This window comes from Protomyctophum bolini (genome assembly GCF_963924005.1).
Source record: "Protomyctophum bolini genome assembly, chromosome: 14".
NCBI classification, from domain to species: Eukaryota; Metazoa; Chordata; class Actinopteri; order Myctophiformes; family Myctophidae; genus Protomyctophum; species Protomyctophum bolini.
The window spans coordinates 25,254,629-25,274,613 of record NC_137875.1 but is presented as its reverse complement, the minus strand read 5'-3'; the positions used below and the strand labels follow the sequence as shown (position 1 = coordinate 25,274,613).

General features: G+C 44.6%; 2 protein-coding genes across 5 annotated transcripts in view; both read left to right on the top strand.

The window, feature by feature from the left end:
* Positions 1 to 19,985, top strand: part of piezo1 (piezo type mechanosensitive ion channel component 1 (Er blood group)) — an 86,369-nt gene that overhangs the window by 7,546 nt on the left and 58,838 nt on the right. The gene's annotated exons all lie outside the window — the stretch shown is intronic.
* Positions 11,315 to 19,919, top strand: LOC308328286 (importin subunit alpha-1-like; the record flags this gene model as incomplete). Its single annotated transcript, XM_080782055.1, has 3 exons — positions 11,315 to 12,855; positions 14,386 to 14,548; positions 19,608 to 19,919. 3 exons carry the CDS (start codon positions 11,315 to 11,317, stop codon positions 19,917 to 19,919), a joined length of 2,016 nt encoding a protein of 671 aa, XP_080638181.1.

The following is a 19,985-nucleotide window of genomic DNA, read 5'->3' as shown; positions in this document are numbered from 1 at the left end:
TAATTGTTTCCATGTTGAAAAAGTTTCATAAATACTTTAAGCATTAAAAAATAAATAGCAGAAATAGCAAATCTACAAGCTCGCAACGCATGTTCTGAGCTTGTAGATTTGCTATTGCCACTATTTCTTATTTATTTTTAAAGTATAAATAAAACGTCAAAAACACAATTAAATTGTTAATCACAATTATTTGTATGAGAATTAATTGTCACGTAAAATGTCATTATCGTGATGACATTGACGGCCCAAGTTGTGTCATGTGGTAATAACCATGTGCTTGCTCTAAGGCTGTGTCTGTGGTAGAATCGACTGTATGCAAAACAAACAGTGACAGCTATTGTTCTCTCACATTAGTTAGCCAAGTTAGGAAAATTACACTACGGTATGTCAAGATATTTGACTGCGGTGTTAACGTTTATTTTTGCCCCATTAGTGATGGGGGCTCTAAGGATGGCTGTTTGTCGGCCTATCCATCACTTCACCCCTTGGGTTCCAGGATGAACCCTCCTGATTGTGGTAACCCCATGTCTTTTCCTACAGCGCCACCATTTGACCATTTTACAGTTTGGTGTGACCCCAGGGCTGGTTGCAGGCCTTTTATTGCACAAGGCAATGAAAGGCCTATTTAATTAAAACAAATCTCAAATCAGTGTGAATACAGTGACAAGGCACTTTCAGACGGGCATCGATTAACGCATACATTGTCGCCTGGATCAACGACAGGTCTGCTCCAGGTCTGCTCATGAGGGGCGCGATGACACAAGTTAAAAAAATAGCTAAATAGAATCCAGGTCTGGTTAGTCATGGACACGTGCACGAAACGAGCACGTACGCGACAATTTCACAGGACCGCGCCCACGTAAATACGCTTGCGTTGTCGCCCCTCGACTTCTCCAAGCGTACAGATTTATTTTTAAATTCTCATTGAAATTGAACAATGAAAATAAATACAACTTGAAGTTTCTTTTTTGTTAATAAATAGACTATGTTGAAATGGATGCAGCGATTCTCATAATCTGGTTCAGGCTACTTCAAGGATATCGTTTTGGCTAGTGGAAATGTTAAGTGGCTGCTAATTTTAAATTATAGAGCCAACATACAGTCTCTAAAATCTAGTACCCATATGATCCAAAAGCAAGGTCTGCCTATAACTCATTCAACACCACTGGCTGCTGTTTACCATGCTGACAGTGTCCTCGAGCATCCCTGACAACTGAAGTGATCCTATCTGGTAACCAGTGTCTTCAAGTGGGCCGTGTGCGGTGCAGAGGCCTTTGGTCGAGGGAGTCGGCTCAAGACTGGCCAGCAGGGCTCTCTGTAATTACAGGCTACGTTTGTACGGGAAGAACTATGCTAGAACTATGCAGTTGCTTGACACGTGCACATACATAACCCACACACACACACATCCCTCCTTGCGCACAACATTTGTATGCATGGTGTGTGTGTGCCTGTGTGTATTCTTAGAGGAATATTTTGACTAGTAACCGGATAACTAGAAAATATAATATTCTCTGTCTCTCTTACACACACATGCACGCACGTTGCGCACACACACACACACACACACACAGGACTGTGCATGTGTATATATATATATATACCGACCTAGAAGACATGGTCGCCACCATATATATATATATATATATATACACACACACATACAGAGGGAGAGATAGATATTGTATGGACTGTACTGTATGGCACAAAAATAAATATACAGTAGACAGAGACAGCGCAATCCGCTACTGACTGACGGCGACCATGTCTTCTAGGTCGGTACGGGAGCCGAACTTGGACGGCAGGTCAGTCCGGTCACCGAGATCGTTGAGAAAGCATTCCTCTATAGCACTCTGGCGGGAATTTGTTTAATTGGAATGTTGAATTAGTTTCTTATTTTCCTGAATGAGCTAAAGATAATAATATAAAACATTATGCGGAAATTGGCAGAAATTCAGCAAAAATAGCAGATGTAAGTTCACAAAGGGTCAAACAATGGGTCATAATATGGCGCATTGTGTGCTAGTAGATTGGCTGAAGTGATTTGGTGTAGAGGCAAAAAAGTCTGGGGCTTTGTCTGGGGACCCCGGTCAATTAAATACGAATAAGAAGTTAAGTAGGACAGCAACAACTCTTGCCTAGTCATTTGTAATTGTAACGTGTGATGACGAATGTGTTTCTGTGATCTGCTGAGCAACATTCTTCTGTCTCTGTTTGTCCTGTCCTGACACATCCTTTACCTCTAACTGTTTTGATCGCCCTTGGCAACGGAAATCATCATCATCATCTGACCTCAAACTACTTATGTCTGCCTGTCTTTCTCGCTTATTTATTTCTCACTTTCTCACGTATTGATTTATTTTGCTCCTTCCATCCAGTTTGGTTGTTGTTATTTGTTATTGTTTCTATGATGTTAGCCATATCAGTGTTTGTACAGGAGTGTACAAGTGAAATGCTTAGCTTTCAGTTCACTCACTATATGCTCTTGTGTGGCTTTCAAACTTTATTCAAGACACTCACAGGGGTGTCCATAGTGCAGAACACATAAAACATATTACAAAATGCATAATAATAATACAAATTAAATGCATAAATACACAATAAATAAACAAACAAACATGGTGGACATAAATAGGCAGGACATTCAGCCTTGTCTCTGCACATACAGGTACAGTGGCTCCATAGCTTAGCCTAACAGAGTTCTTAGCAGGATTAGAAAGTTCTACAATGATACGTCTATTAACATGCACATACCTGCACTTACCTGCACAATCAATTCTAATGCAAAATATGTATTCTTCTGGGTCAATTGTAGGTTAAATAAAAGGCAGTGCAAGAGGTGGATAGATGAAAGTGATTTAAAAAGGACATGTAATGGCTAATGGAATGCTGGTGGAAGAAATATCTGTTGTGGTTAGGGTTACTGAGCCGTGTTATCATGCTGAACCGTGTGTGTGTGTGTGTGTGTGTGTGTGTGTGTGTGTGTGTGTGAGCTGATAAGAACATAACTGTAGCCTACAGCAGGGTGGAGCTCTTATAAGCACATATCTTTTTCTTTTCTCATACAATAATCCTGATATTGATGTGTTGTAAAAAACCTAGTAATGATTTGCAGAGCGCTGGTCAGACAGCACTGCAGCCTGGCATTGTGAGTTTACTTCCCAATGCAGTGAATGTAGCTATAGTTTATATTGGCAATTTTCACAACAGTGTCACCATTCAAAAACGCCAACGTGGATTAGACACAAAATAAATGAAGCTTGTTCTCATTTTGGTCCACAATGCTACAGACACAATGCTACAGACACGATTGAAAAGAAGAGCAACGTCTGCGAGTACTGTGATTTGAAGGTTGCATGGAGGCTTACAGTAGGTTGCATCAGTGAAACTGGCATATGCCTATAATAATCTTTACTTGATCTATGATAATTCATATTCATATTGGTATAAACACCTGGACGTGAATCTCCAAACCGAGAGTACGCTGTAGATATCCAAAACGCAAGCCTGTACCTATGCCTTGTTCACTGCCCGGCCCGCTGCCGCTGTGCTCCTGGTTGATCTGAAAAGATAACCCAGCACATCACACAGATGAGCGCAATAGACATGCCACTGCGCTTTGTTGAATGCAAAGGCTTCAATAAACTAAACTTATGGGAGCCAGAAAACACAGAGGAGGAACATGATAACGTTGAGGTTGCACGTGACTCATGGGAATATGGCGGGTACCAACATTCAGCGGGTTAGATTTAGAACTGGGATGTATATTGGCATGTTCCTCTGAATGCATTACAGTTACACCCTCTCTGTAAAATGTCTCAGAGGAGACGTGGTTGTCTACACCCTCCCCAAGACCAACCAGTAAGGTCAGTAGTTAGTTACATGGGTGAATTGGCATAATGACTAAATTATGAAACATTTGATAAAAAGACAGTGGAAAAAATGAAAGACATAGAGGGGGGTAGGGCATGCCTCCTGGCAAAGATTTACAGTCTACGCACTCTTTCTCCTATATTACACACACTCATGCATACACTTTCCCTTTCACCTTCTTTCTCATATGCACCACGTGTCACACACACACACACACACACACACACACACACACACACCCCCACACTTCTGCATAGCTGAAGAGTGAGGTCAGAGTGTAGGAGAGGACCAGCTGGAGGGTGAGAGAGACAGACAGATGCATGTTTATTCTTTTCTTTTACAGCAGCAGTTGGCTACATGAGTGCACATGTTCACACTCCTTGAACTCTAAATGACAGCAGTGTACCCAGTCTCCATGCCCTGTTGCTTCTTTTACTTGCAATTTACTTATTAATAAACACTATAATCTCTTGAAGATGTCCAGCAATGGTTTATGGGATGATAAATGGGATGATAATTACACAGTTTTGTACCTTCGCCTTATTTGTGTTTTCCAGTTCTGCAGTAAATTAATGGAACATTAATTTCTGAAAACAAAACACAAGATCGGTTTCAAAAGAGGGCGGTCATTGTTGAGCTCTAACCCTGATGTCAGTGGTGTTGTACTGTTGTTGTGTGTTCTACCGTTATACGCTCCAGTATGCCGTTTTGGAAAAAAACATATACTGTCTACTACTAGCCATTTCATCCATTAACCACGTGCAAGGGTATAGTCTATACGTGTGCATATTAATTAACCACGTGAGATGGTATAGCCTATACTGTACGTGTGCATATTAATTAACCACGTGCAATGGTATAGCCTATACGTGTGCATGTCCCACAAGGAATAATTATGGTATACCGTGACTGTCTGAAAAAACCTAGACTACAGCACTGACTCATGTGTCTAAGTCTGATAATTAAACTACAGTAACTGCCTACCAGACCAGCTCAGTGGCCTTGTGGTTAGAGTGTCTGCCCTGGGACTGGGAGGTCAGGGTTCGATCCCCGGCCGGGTCATACCAAAGACTGAAAAATAGGACCCAATGCCTCCCAGCTTGGCACTCGGCATCAAGAGTTGGATTGGGGTATCTCCCTGCGACATACTAGCGTCATGTCCAGGGGGTGTACTTGTACATCAAGCTGCCTCACGCCAAGGAAACAGGAGATAGGCTCCTTATGGGCCTCATGGCTTGGTAAGGCTTACTTAACTGCCTACCTGCAGAACATCCACTCCTGTAAACATCTGTATAGTGATCCTTTTCATGATGCAGGTTAAATCAGTAGGCTTTTTGTCAATCAGTGTGACACAAACACTTAACATGTAATACAGGCTTGAGGTAATTATTACCAACCTACAGTGCTTTCCCCAACTCTGCCTGTGGACTGGTACAAAATTCATAAAATGTCTGAACTATGGCTAGACCTTACCTACCCTAAAATGATTGTGTGCTGGATTTCATACACCAAGAATTGAACAATTATTTGATTGTTGGACTGCAGGAGGGAGATCAGTTTGGGCAATCAAACAAAGTAACCAACACAGTTTCACTTCCCAGGCAGGCATGTGTGTGCATGCGTAGTCACACATGCCACACGTGCCACTCGGTGTGAGAACAAGATAAACTGAGGCAAGAGTTGAGTGCACTACATGCTGTCTCACAAATCACAAATTTCATCCAATTGGGAGAAATAACCTCTTCCAATTTCGTCTGATTATTGAGGGGCACTAGCCCTCCTATGTCCAGCTTTTAGTGTTTGTGCACAAACTTTGTGGGAATCTGACCCATACTCTGACACATAGCGACCTAGTCATGATTGCCTGCCTCCTAAGCTATGACACACGCACGCGGAAGGGATGATTTCACCCAACACCCATATGCACACACCGCAGCGGAGCGCGGCTAATGTTATGAGCTAACTGGAGAGCAGGAAAGATGCACAACAGAGACAGCGTTTGTTTCACCTGACCTGTCATTTCTTGTTTTTAATTTTCTTTCCGCTAGTGGAGAAACTGAACTTAATGACCTGTATGACTATATGATGACCATCCATGTAGTCATTTACTGAGAAGTTGGAGGTCAATTCAACAGAAAAAGGGAGTTTGAATCTAAAGAGGGGGAAGTGCATCGGATTGTCTGATTGAGTAATTATAATTAGGACATTATTAGTAGTCAATGGTTGCGAAACAGTAGGATGTATACACAATACACATGGGATGCATAGCAATTGTTACAAAAGCACTAATCTTAGCCCATATCCTCACTCAACACAACAATGGTCCCCAGGTTGATTTAAGTCAGGGTGGTCCGTCATTCACAATCAGTTGAAAACCCCTGCAATGATTAGTATCAGAATATAGAGCTTTAGCTTCTTTCCTTTTTATATAAAAACAGTGAGGGGCGCTCTTATCATCGCACATCATCATATAATATATATCATCTCATTCTGGCCAATCAGAATTTGCGTCCTCACCATGTCTTCAATGTTTGTGTTATGCTGCTGCAATGTTTGTGTTACTGTTTTCACAAACACTCAAAATTGTCCATTCATTATCAATGGCATTTAATGTTTGTGTAGGATAAAGTTTGTGTTTGCACACCACACACACTAAAAGCTGGGCATAAAATATATCACAAATAGAGAACCTTTAATGAGGCATTTCTCAATGTCCAAGAATGGCCGTGCATGAGTGTGGTGTAATATGAGAGTATCAGTGTATGTATTTAGAGAGCTGCCACATGAGTGTTGATACACTAGATTTTGGTTGAGACACTATATATCACCTAAACACGATATAACATAACACATTTCAGAGGTTGCGTGTGTAGTAGCTCATGTATACTTTAGACTAGAGGAAGTTGCAGGCACATGCTGTTAGTTTTTCCATGCCTCAATTACCATAATTTCCTAAAGCCATCAAAGGGTGAGTGGAACCAAAAGAACCAAAGAAATTGGCATGTTTTGGGGGTTCTGAAAACTTTTAATTGTCCAGGGACCCCATTTTTACTCCCTCTGACGCTCAAGCTCATAGTATTGAACTCGACCAATCTTTTCATCTTTCAAATGTCTTTATTCAGTTCTAACATGGAAAGCAGAAGGGATCTGATAACATTTTGGAAAATAATAAAGGGGGGAACTTGTGTAGATCTATGTCTACATAGAATATGAGGCCATGATGAGTATACTGTATACAGACTAACTTTCCCAATGGTCATAAGTTTTGGTGCACTTGTGGCTCATCTCCTGTCAGTAAACTTGCCAAATAGCCACACCCTAGCTTTGACTCATCATGCACTCTGTTCTGTTTAAGGGTCAGTAGAGCAAGAAGAACAACAATCTGGTACAAGACTAACATTTCTCTTTCTCTCTCTCTCTCTCGCATGCAATATTTCACTAAGAAAAAGTGAGGGCAACAAAATACTTACTAACAAAAATAACTAATTTGAGGTGGAACAGTTTTGTATCATTTTCTCATTCGAAAACCATTTAAATTAGGAACTGTTTAGGTAGCCCAGCCTGGGGAAAATAGCAAACTTGCAGGGTTCTGAGAAGCTGACTTATAATAGTCCATCCAGTTGGTTGCAGAGGTGAGGAGAGAAGCAGCGCCGCTATTTTTAGCACAACTCTAATTAACTAATTATCCCCAGTGACCTCGTCACAGTGGGACAGCTTTTACGTGAAGCTATTCATATGACCCCCCACTGGTGTCTGACAGATTTAAACTCAAAGTTATGAACACACACACACACACACACAAACACACAGTAGCTTGTCTATCCCATGGTTAGTTGGCATCTCAGTGTGATGTACAGTTTAGTGGTTAAAACCTGTTATTAGCAAGAGAACCAATGTCTATTTTACACATGGAGGAGGCCCAACAGCTAAAATAGTTACTGCTGAACATTCTGAACTTTTACTAGCTAAGCTTTTACTAGCTAAGAACGTTCAGTTTACAAATGGAAAAGAGGGCCAGACAGCTGGTATTGAGAAATCGAGTGAGAGAATGGTAAGAAGAGAGGAGAGCGTAAATGGAAAAGGGGGACAGGGGGGCTACACGTATTTTTCCACATAGTAAAATCAAGCCTGCAGAGTGTTAACTTAACCCTCAGAGTGTAAGAACCTACCAACCAGGGTCCACTCTCAACCCTCAGGAGTTAAGTTATTGTCTGCTCCAGAGTTTTACTGTGCAAATGAAGCAATTCTGCTGTGAATGTTTTGAGGTTAATGGAAGACCATTAAAGTAGTAGGAATGTATTCACTCTTATGCACATCCACATACAGAGCTAAATTCATCATGTTGCTGTGCATTCACTGTCCTTTGAAAGAACAGAGGTACCTGAACGCAGCATAATACTGTAGAATTAGATAGACCGTATACATTATGGTCTTGGAACATTTAAGTTACTCACTCATGAGCACAGTCCTTATTTTTCTTCCATCTGACAAGCAATTCTCCTAAGCTACTCCTACAGTTAAACCCGATTTATGCTTAATGAAAATAGACGATTGACAGACTATGAGCGTGAAAAGGTGAAATAAAGGTGCCAGAGAGAGGTGGTAACGATGATGAAATTATTAACAGAAGAGAAGTTTATTGGACTTTTATTCCACAAAGGATTGAATGAGGGGGCACGGTGGCACAGTTGGCACAGTTGGTACTGCTGTCGCCTCACAGCTAGAAGGTCCTGGGTTCGATTCCCGATCGGGACGCTGTGGATGCTGGCGGCGTGTTTCCTCCTCCGCGTCATCAGTGCCCATACCCGAAGGCGGGGTTGGCGAAAGGGACTTTCTGTGTGGAGTTTGCATGTTCTCCCCGTGTCCCCTAGGGTAGGTACCCTCACAAAAAACATGCAGTAATCCTGGTCACTAAACTGCCTCCCCCTGGCCAGCCGGGGCACCTGATGGAGGGGAAAGGAACTGGTTGGAATAACGTGTTCCTTCCACGCGATACGTCCAACCAGGGAAACTCCCCCCTGTCAGGTGTAAAGGAGCAACTTGGACACTAAGGCATGAAGGAAGGATGAGTTCAAGTCCGTTGCTCTCCCCTTGTCCCCTATATATGGGGACTAGGTTGGTGGAGGGTGTGTAGAGCCCAGGATCACATTAGATGATTGACACAGGGGTGAAAAATGGGTTACAAAATCGTGGGATAAAAAAAATATATATATAAAAAAAAAAAAAGGATTGAATGAGGAGTTTCAATGCCATGTTTTGCATTAAATAAGTGTGGGATTAAATTAAGTGTCTAGGTGGTGCATTCTTAGATACACAATGTACATTATGCACCTTTTGGAATGATTTATGAAAGCTGCAAAGCCGATGTTTACATTTCTTAGTAGTTCATTTTCTGTATAAATATAGTATACGAGTAAGACGCGCGAACGCGGGAAGCGAACGCAGATCGTAAATTGCAATAACAATTAGAATAAATTACGAATTAGTGTCACTCAGCTCCATATATGGGCACAAAAGGGGCCAGGTCCACAACAAACAAATCACTGGCCCCTTTTGTGCCCATATATGGAGCTGAGTGGACCTGGCCCCTTTTGTGCCCATATATGGAGCTGAGTGATTGCTGATGCAACACACTCCATATTTGGATAGCGGGACAGACAGACAGACAGACACACGGACAGACAGACAGACACACAGACATGATCTGCTAGGTCTCATAGTAAGTGCTCATTGCGTTCGCAATTATGTGTTATGCCCATGTATGGAGTTCTTTGTAAGGCGTGCCCAAATATGGAGTCTATGCAGCCAGCTATGCTCAAATATGGAGTGTTGTGAGGTCAGAACAGGGCAGCTCCATATATGGGCGCTAGGCAGGGGCCCGGTCCAGAGCCCGGGCAGAGACCTTTTTGGGGTGGTTCTGGACAACCGTGGGTCCGAGCGACTCGACACTGGGCACTTCACCCCCTACTGTGGTGTGTCGAATTTGAAGTCTGTGGGGCGGTTCTCAAGTTATGTGGATTACACACACACACAGACATATAGACTTGGTGCATATAGATAGAGATATATATATGTATGTGTGTACAGGGCTCGAAATTAACTTTTTTACTTGGTAGCACTGGTGCTCCCAAATTCAGAATGAAGGAGCACCAGAAAAATATTAGGAGCACCCACCAAAACTTTACGAGCACCAATATGTAATAGATTTTTTACATTCATTATTATTACACTTGTAGCCTACAACAGTGGTTCCCAACATTTTTCATGTCAAGGACCCCCAAATTGCACTCATTAGCCCACGGACCCCCATTTGAAAATATATGCCAGGGACCCCCATAAGAGAAGATTTTTACGGCTCTAGCAGTGATTTTCAGTTATTTACATTTCAAGGACCCCCAGTTTGACCTGAATTAGGCTACCGTTCCCCATTTCTATCTCTGGGACCCCACTGTATATTGCAAAATCAAAGTTAAATTGTACAAATGTACAGTGAAATTGGTTTACTCATAGTATGTAGTACACTCTCAGAGTTTCAGACCCATAAGGGTCCATTTGGTTCCTAACTATCATTTAACCGAGGACCCCTAGGGGTCCCCGGACCCCACTTTGGGAACCACTGGCCTACAAGCCAGTTGGTATGAGATGCTATTTTTGTGGCAATAAACCAGTTGAAAATATAATTCAATTCTAAATACTGTCTCTGCTATAATTTCTGGATTTGTAAATGGCTACAAAACCCTTTGTTTTATGTAGGCCTGCTTTTTGATTGAAGTAAAAAAAAATATATATATATATATATATACACACACACTGTATATATATATTTATGAGAAGTTATTTTCATAACATCGTTAATTTTCATGTCTAGGAAAATGTCTAGTGTGTGTGTGTGTGTGTGTGTTGCCTCCACACATTCCATTCAATTGAGCCCTTTTGTTGTCTCTCACAGCTGAGGACCTCAGGTCCAGCTGATGTTGATCACCCAATCAGTCCACGGACTGACGGGAGGTTAGAGGAAGCGCAGAACAAGCCAAGGAGATTTCTTTAAAATATCATAACTCTGGACAGGAATGGACTAGGAACTTACTTTTTTTTTGACATGCTCAGATCTTTATGCTCTACAAGTTTAAATCTCGCGGGACAGAACCGGCCCGCGACAATTTCGGTCGCGATCGTTTTGGTCGCACTACAGTAATTATATGCAGTAGCACTGGTGCTCCTAGTTATATTTTGAGATCGCACAGATTAAAATTCAGGCGCATTTGCGACCAAAATGGTCGCTATTTCGAGCCCTGGTGTATGTCATACATCACAGATGAGTGACGTCATAGATGAGTGTCGTCATAATATGACCACATGAGGACGAGTGGCGCGAGTGACTTGTGCAAGTGAAACCCACCAGTGTCCCATCAGTGTTTCAACGGTCGACAGTCAAGCAGGGATGTCAGACGCCGACAACAACGACAAAGGCGACAGCGAAGCTCGTCTCTGGCAGTTCAAGAACAAAGGAAAAGACGGCGTGGAGCTGAGGCGCCGGAGAGCCGAGGCCACCGTGGAGCTGCGCAAGGCCCGGAAGGACGAGCATCTCCTGAAAAGACGCAACGTCTCGGGCGTCGGGGGCCTTCTGGATGATGACCCGGCAGAGCCTGTTGGCTCCTCCCAGCGGCAGAAGCGCTGGTCGGTGGAGCAGATAACGGCCGGCGTCAACAGCCACAGCCTGGAGCTCCAGCTGACCGCCACCAGGGCGGCCAGGAGGCTTCTGTCCAGAGAGGAGAACCCACCCTTCGACGACGTCATCGCGGCCGGCCTGGTCCCCCAGCTGGTGGGCTTCCTGGCCCTCTCCCACTGCCCCCTCATCCAGTTCGAGGCGGCTTGGGCTCTGACCAATATCGCGGCGGGCAACTCGTCCCAGACGGCTGCCGTGGTGGAAGCAGGCGCCGTGCCCGCCTTTGTCGGCCTGGTGAGCTCGCCGCGTGCCGACATCAGCGAGCAGGCCCTGTGGGCACTGGGGAATATCGCAGGCGACCGCACCGACTTCAGGGACTGGGTGATCGGGGACGGCATTATCCCACCGCTGCTATCCATTGTCGGAGCCGCGTCGGAAAACCTCTCGGCGTTCCCTCCCAGCTACCTGGGCAACGCCGTCTGGACGCTGTCTAACCTGTGCCGCAACAAGGACCCGCCCCCTCCATCGGAGGTTGTGGCGCAGCTGGTCCCGGTCCTGGCCCGCCTCCTCCTGCATCACCACAGCGACAGGGAGGTTCTGGTCAACACCGTGTGGGCGTTGTCCCACCTGGCGGACGGCTCCAACCAGAGGATCCAAGAGGTGGTGGCGGTGCCGGGCCTGGTGCCGCGCCTGGTGGAGCTCCTGGCCACGACAAGCTCCTCCTCTTCCTGTGACGACGCCCACCTGGCCGTGCTGCAGCCGGCCCTGCGCGCCGTGGGGAACATAGTGACGGGGACAGACGAGCAGACACAGACGGTCCTGGACGCCGGCGCACTCGGGGTCTTCCCGGCACTGCTGCGCCACCGGAGCCCAAAGGTCCAGAAGGAGGCGGCCTGGACACTTTCCAACGTCACAGCAGGGACCAGGGCCCAGATCCAGGCTGTGGTGGACGCTGGCCTGATGCCCCTCCTGGTGATGCTGCTCCAGCAGGGGATGGCAGACTTCAGGACGCAGAAGGAGGCTGCGTGGGCTGTCTCCAACTTCACCAAAGGGGGCAGTGAAGAGCAGACGGCCTACCTGCTCCGCTGCTGCAACCTGCTGGGGGCGCTGCCGGGCCTACTGGCCGCGCCCGACGCCCAGCTGGTCAAGGTGGTCCTGGACGCAGTCGCTAACATGCTAGCGGCGGCCGGCCGCATGGGCCAGGCGGGGGCGCTGTGCTCCATGCTGGAGGAGAGTGGCACTCTGGACAAGATGGAGGATATGCTGAACCACCAGAACCAGGAGGTCTACGAGGTGGCCTACCACCTCATCGACAGGTACTTCTCTACGGAGGATCAATCTGTAGCTCCGGACCCCACCGGCCATTCGATGTGGACGGAAAACAGTACAAGTTGTAACTCAAGTCCAGTTCTCTAAGAAAAAATCACGTGAAGTGAGGGACTCCATTCATCACCCGGAACATGATGCTTAAGGTCATTACACGCTGGCGAATTAGCGATGCGACGCCAATAAACCACCTGAAAATGAGAAATATTAACTAAATGTGACGCGTATATGAGATTTTTTGCCACTCCTCTCCTCCTGCTTCTGATTATTCACCACTCTTCTCCTGCTTCTTTATAAATGGTTGGTATCCTTGGGATTTTTCCACCACTTCTTCTTCACTACCGTGATTCAGACAACGCAATTGCGTTTGGAACCAGAGTCATTTGTGGTCCACGGCCGCCCACCTGTGCCATCTGTAAAATATAATTATAAATGCATGTGTGTTTTTTTGTGTCATTTTATTTTTTGTACCCATTTGGTATTTGATCGCTGTATTTACGTTTGCTGTTTCTGGAGGGGGGCGGGGTATAAAAATGTAATTGTTTTGACTGAACTGCCTGTCTGAACTAACTTGCAAAAGGAATAAAAACAAAGTAAACACATAAATACATAGGCTACAGAGATGAGAGATGCAATGACAGTGGAGTCGAGTGCCCCACTCCCCCTAAACAGCTCTTTAGGGGAGGGTAGCTTAATAACGTGGAGGAAGTCAGAAGAGGTGAAGGTGCAGTGGGCTCCCCTGACCTTGCAGTGCTGTGGGCCAGCTCCTGCTCTGTTCACATCACTGCATTTTGATTGGTCAGAGGTGTAACATTCGCCAGCCATGACCGTAAGGTGAAAAAAATATCAGTTGCTGCTGTGGAAGCTTGTATTGACTTTATGAGGTTTTAAAAAAAGCGAATTATTTGCATGAAAACAATCTTCCCCAGTGTGTAAAGACCTTTAAAACAAACATAACAATCACGCTTGCATGAAGTGATGGGCTGCTGTGGCTGCTACATACATGACATCACAAGTGGGGTGCTGTTTTTCTTTTTTCCAAACATTAAAAGTCCATAGACTAGGCTGCTAGCCTGCTACTGTTTTTTTATTTTTCCACACGCAGGGTGATGTTTCTTTCCCCCTCTTTTTTCCAAACAAGTCCATAGACTAGGCTGCTACTGTTTTTTATTTGTTCATACATGAACTACCGTAATTTACTGCCAATGACGAGTTTGGACGAGTTTTGGGTTTTTTATTGAATTATGAAAGATCGCTGTCTTCACTTCCTGGTTAGCTCTAAAGGTGCGTTCAGACTTGAATAGTTAGAGCGGCGGGATTACATACAAAGTCAATGCAAAGACGATAGTTGCGTGAGCGCCGTGAATGTGTGCAGCGCGACCTGGCATTGAAGTATGAATGCACTGTAAGATGCTATACAATCTAGTAAACAGCCAATGGACCAGAAACAAGATGGCCATGCCCATCCACTTCAATGATAACTGGATTTTTAAATCCATTTATCTCTGATTCTTCGGTAGCCTATCCCCTAATGTAAAAGAGGTCGCCCGTAACCTGGGTGTGCTCTTTGACTCCGGCCTCACTTTTAACCCCCAAGTAACACGAGTAGTACAAACCTGCTACTTTCAACTGAAGAACATAGCCAGGATCAAAAGTTTCCTGTCACCCGCAGATTTGGAAAAGGTAATCCACGCTTTTATCTCGTCTCGTTTAGATCACTGTAATTCGATTTATTCAGGCCTGTGTAAGAAGGCTATATCCCGTCTACAACTCATTCAGAATTCTGCTGCCATGACTGCTTACAAATTCAAAAAGACGAGATCACATCACCCCCATTTTAGCCACCCTTCACTGGTTACCTGTTATTTATAGAATAGATTTTAAGATTTTACTTTTTACTTTTAAAGCTGTAAATGGTCAGGCTCCCCAGTATGTCTCCGACATGCTGGTTCCCTATAAGCCCACACGTTCACTCAGGTCCTCAGACAAAGCCCTCCTAGAGACTCCCACAGCCCATCTTAGCACAAAAGGTGGCAGGGCATTTGCAATCCGGGCTCCCAAACTATGGAATGCCCTACCTATTCATTTAAGACTTGCTAAATCTGTGTCATGTTTTAAATCCCTTTTAAAAACCCACCTTTATGTTAAGGCTTTCTCTTAATTTTCCTTTTGCATACTCTATTTTTGTGTGTATGCTTCTATGTTGTCCACTTATTGATATATTGTTGTAGCTGTGACTACGTTGTTGTTGTTTTTATCCTGTTATGTAAAGCACATGAAATGAAATGAAATGTGCTATATAAATAAATTCATTATCATTATCATTATTTCCCACATTTCGTTTATCAAAGCAAACTTTTTCCCGGCTTGTAACAAAAGCTTGGCTGGTCGTGGTTACAAAATGTACGTTTCGGGTGACTTTAAAGAAGATCGTGGCTAACTCAAGCCAATGCTAACTTCCGGTAATTCGGTCTTCAAAATAAGATATCCGGCTTGGAGACCTTTTCAGACCTCTTGGCAGGGAAGGGACACAGACAAGATACATTCTGAGAGTGAATGTTAGTTAAACGTCCATAGCTTTAGTTGCCACATGACCTCATTTCTGAAAGCCAGATGCCAGATGTTGGAGGGGCTGCCCCTCAAAAAGTAAAATGGGGGTGAGAGAGAGAGAGGTTTTAGGGAAACCCCTTGGAACTCTTGGACACACGTGGGCAGACAGCCAGCCTGTGTGTGTGTGTGTGTGTGTGTGTGTGTGTGTCTGTCTGTCTCTCTCTCCCTTCTCCTGTCATCGCCAGCAAGGTCTTCCTAAACATTGTGACGCATTTATGATTGTAAATACATATTCCACGCACACATGTGCATGGCTGCAGACAGTAGCCAGACTTAGCCATCATTACACTTTTTAAGTTAATTACATTACATTGTGGGGAGTTACTTCCTCGGCCTAATGGCAGTATGTGCAAGACATTTGGCTCTGATCAGTCCAGCGGTTTGTGAGATTAGCCTGGGAATCACAGACTGTGTGTGTGGAGTCTGCCCAGACTCATACACAGGCTCACTCAAAGACCCACTTCTAGCAAGTTCTATCAAATCTTCTTTTCCTTCACATATCTTTCTTTGCCTTCATTTCCTTTCCAAGCCTCCCACTTTCCTAGTGCCTCCCACTGAGGATGCACGGAGGAAACAATGCAAAGAGACACCACACTAAGAAATGTTAGGGAAGTGGCACGTCAGTTCCTCCAAAGTGTCATGTTGAGCAACGTCCATTTCTGATTATGATGTAAACTGCTCATTGATGGCAATGAAAGAATAGTCTTTAATATCAGCATCCCCTTCAACTTGATAGCTGTAGGGGCGGAGTCATTAACACCATGGGGTTCAGCTTCTTCCTGGAAGGAAGCACTGATGTATTTTGGCTCATAGCTCCTCAGAGATGCCTCCTAACCCTCACTCTTTGTTCCATGGAGCAGGAATAAGAGACCTGGCATGGCCATGAAAGTTGAACCTCCGGTTCAATTGAGGATAGAGGAGCAAGGAAATATCAGGCAAGAGGATTGGGACCAAGCCGTAGACTGTTCGGCCCGTAGAAGACAAACTGTAATGAGCTGAGGCAGTTCTGTTTAATCATATTGTTGGTTGCATGGGTCACAGTAACACAGTAATCCAAAGGAATATTAAAGCTGGATGTGGTCAGAGTATGATTTATGAAACTGCCCAAAGGAAACCCATGAAAGCTACATTTATTTACATGATAATTCACATGGTGGTGCTAGACAGCATAGGTGGCAATGCTTGTGTATTTGTCAGAGAGTACAAAAAACATTTTAAAAATAGTTTATAACAGCATCTCATGGAATAGATAAGTGATACAGGCTAAAATCAATTAATTCTCCACACTATCCTATGAATACTGAGATGAAAACCGGTATGGTAGAGGTAAGAATTAGGCACAGCCACTGTTTGTACAGTTATATGAAGTGAGGTGAACTTCGATATTGGCGGCATTATCCTTAACTGTTTGACCCTATTCTGGGGCTCACAATGTTGTGAGCTTGCAGATCGACTATTTTTGGCAAAGCGATTTGGTGTAGACGGAAGAGTACAGTTTCATCTCAGGTCAGTTTGACTAAGATGGGTGGAGAACAGTTGAGCTTCCATTGGACGCTGATGTATGCTACTGTATAGCCTACCTCAGCACTTTACATATTGAAGAGGTTTGGATCAGGGCCGCTTGGCGTGGCAGTCACTCTGCTCTGACAGCATTCCTTTTTGTCTTGCCAGCACGAGAGAGAGGACAGCGCAATACACTGATAGGAGGGACATTATGGGGGATTCTTCACATCCTATTATAAAAGCACCACGTCTCTCTCTCTCTCTCTGTGTGTGTGTGTGTGTGTGTGTGTGTGTGTGTGTGTGCAATCCACGAGAACCGTTCACCCCACCGACTTCAAATCTTACACATGCTACGAGGATAAAACCACAAAAATGCACTAAAGGTGGTTGCACACTACGAGTTTTTCGGAAAACCGATGGAGAAACGCCACTAAAAATCAGAAAAACACGCTCTGTGTGCAGGGACCTTAAGACTTGTTTACATCAGGGTCCTCCAAGGCAATTAACTTGCTGACGAAGACATGCGGCCATAATGGGTCAGAGTTTGTGCTAGACATTGGGGGGCAGCCTACAATAGTCAAAATAGGTGTATCACTCATGTGCAATATATCTGGAGCTGGAGAGTAGTTGTCAAAAGTTTTGACTGGACACATGCTATAGCCCCTCCTATATTCAGCTTTTGTCCCCACACGTGTCATATTTGCCATTGACAATGAATGGAGAAATTAGGTGAAATGTCCACCGAATATGACGTAAAGTTGTGGCAACACAAACATTAAAGGCCATTGACAATGAATGGAAAATGTACGTTATATGTAGACGAGCAAATCGGCTAACCAATCACATAAATTCAATTCATTCATTTCATAAGATAATGTATGATGGTGTATAATGTGAAGAGTGCCCCTCATTTCACACAGGTGTGATTTTTCTGACAAAATCTAGCTATGTGTGCAGGCATTTAATTCAATTCAACTGGGCAAATTAATTCAAATCAATTTGCCTATCAAGTAACTGGAAAGCAAGTTGCAAACAGAGACAGATCGCTCATTTAGTCCCATTCATTCCCATTTGTGCCAGTAAAATGTAATTCGTCCCACTTTCCTACCTTATTGCTTCCATAAATCGTATTTATGTATAGAGTTTCACATGCTCTCTCTTGATCTGCCCATTTTAGAAAGCGGATTCAGCTCAAGTCTATGTAAGTCTAATGTATAAAAAAAGCCCTACAAAGACAAATCTGAAACGACATGGATGCTTTCACCGATTGAGTGGATTAAAGTTTAGATTGCAGGACAACCGGGAGCCCCAAGTCAGCTGACCGGAGAGACCTGGAGGTTGAATGAAGAGGGTGTTAGAACTTAAGGAGGATACAGGAGGGGGTGGCCAATTCAGGGCATCGTAAACAAACATTAGAATCAATTATAAATAACACACAGAGCCAGTGGACAGAGAGGCCAGGATAGGGGTATGGGTACTATGGGTCTCTTCTGAGTACTGGCTCCAGGCTGGCTGCAGCATTCTGGATCAGTTACAGACAGGACAAGGACAAATGAATCCTGTGGTCCAAGTGAGAGTGTGTAAGGAATAGTGTGTGTGTGTGTGTGTGTGTGTGTGTGTGTGTGTGTGTGTGTGTGTGTGTGTGTGTGTGTGTGTGTGTGTGTGTGTGTGTGTGTGTGTGTGTGTGTGTGTGTGTGTGTGTGTGTGTGTGTGTGACGCGGCTTGGCCTGTTGTAGTGCCACCATGAGGCTGATTTGAAAACTGTCAAGTGGCATTTCTTCCAAAGCCTAGTGGGAATATGCATGCACAGTTTCACCACAATCGGACGCTGCGTTGAGTAGTTGTGGCGATTTGTACAAAATGGGTACAAAGCGGGCTACTCCTGAAAAGTTTAGAAGCCAATCGTAGCCAATGAGGGTGGATTATGAGAAATCAAACAACCCCTTCTTGATCACATGACTATGAAGAGCATGTGTACCGATTTGCGTGAAATGTGGATCAAATCTGAAGGAGTAATATTAGAAAATGTGTTTTACATATGTCGGCCTCCTGGTGGTGCTATAAAGAGCAGATGTCAAAAATTCCAGATCCGTTAGAGGTAAAAACACTTTTCGGCCAGTTATAGCGCCACCATGAGGCTGAGTTGAAAATGTTCATGTGGCATTTTTTCCTCTGCCTAGTGGGAATGTGCATGCACAATTTCACGGAAATCACATGATGTGTTCATGATTTGCAGCATTTTGTTTGAAACTGAGCACTCCTGCGAACTTTGGAAGCCAATCTTAGCCAATCAGGATGGAGTCTGAGAAATTTGAAAGACCCGTTTTGTTGAATGGCTCTAGAGAGACTGTGTACCAATTTGCGTGATGTTTGGACAAAATTTGTAGGTGTGCTGTCCAAAAACGTGTTTTGCACAAAGCGGCCTCCTGGTGGCGCTATAACAGGCCGTTCTGGAACATCCAGGGAGTGTGTTTGCAAAATTTGGCATCGACCGGGTTAACGGTGCCGGATATTAGCTGTTCACAGACGGAAGGACGGACGGACGGAGTGCAAAACATACTCTCTCCCCATGCCTTCGGCCTGGTGGGGACAATGAATTTCCAGAAGCAGCGAGTGCATTCTCCGGCAGTGGCGATCAGACGCGGTGCTGCCAGGGGGAGGGGCGGCACGTGCCGGGGAAGGTGGGGGGGGGATTATGACACTCAGCTGCCGCTACCTTCAGCAGCAGTGTCGGTCCGTTCGGCGGCCGACTCAGAATCTGCCGAGACATGCGCTGCTGGTTAAAAATCACCTGTCTTTTCCCTGTGAGGTTAGGGTTAAGGTTTGGGGTAGGGTGTCAGCGTCGCTGATTAAAACTCACCCGTGGCTCCGGTTAAAAATCAGCCGTGGTTTCCCTGTGAGGTCTATGGTCACCGAGAAACATTGTGTTGTCGGCAATTGACGGAGACTCCGCGGCTGATGCCACTGCCGGAAAATGCACTCGCTCTCCCTCTGAATTTACCTGCTT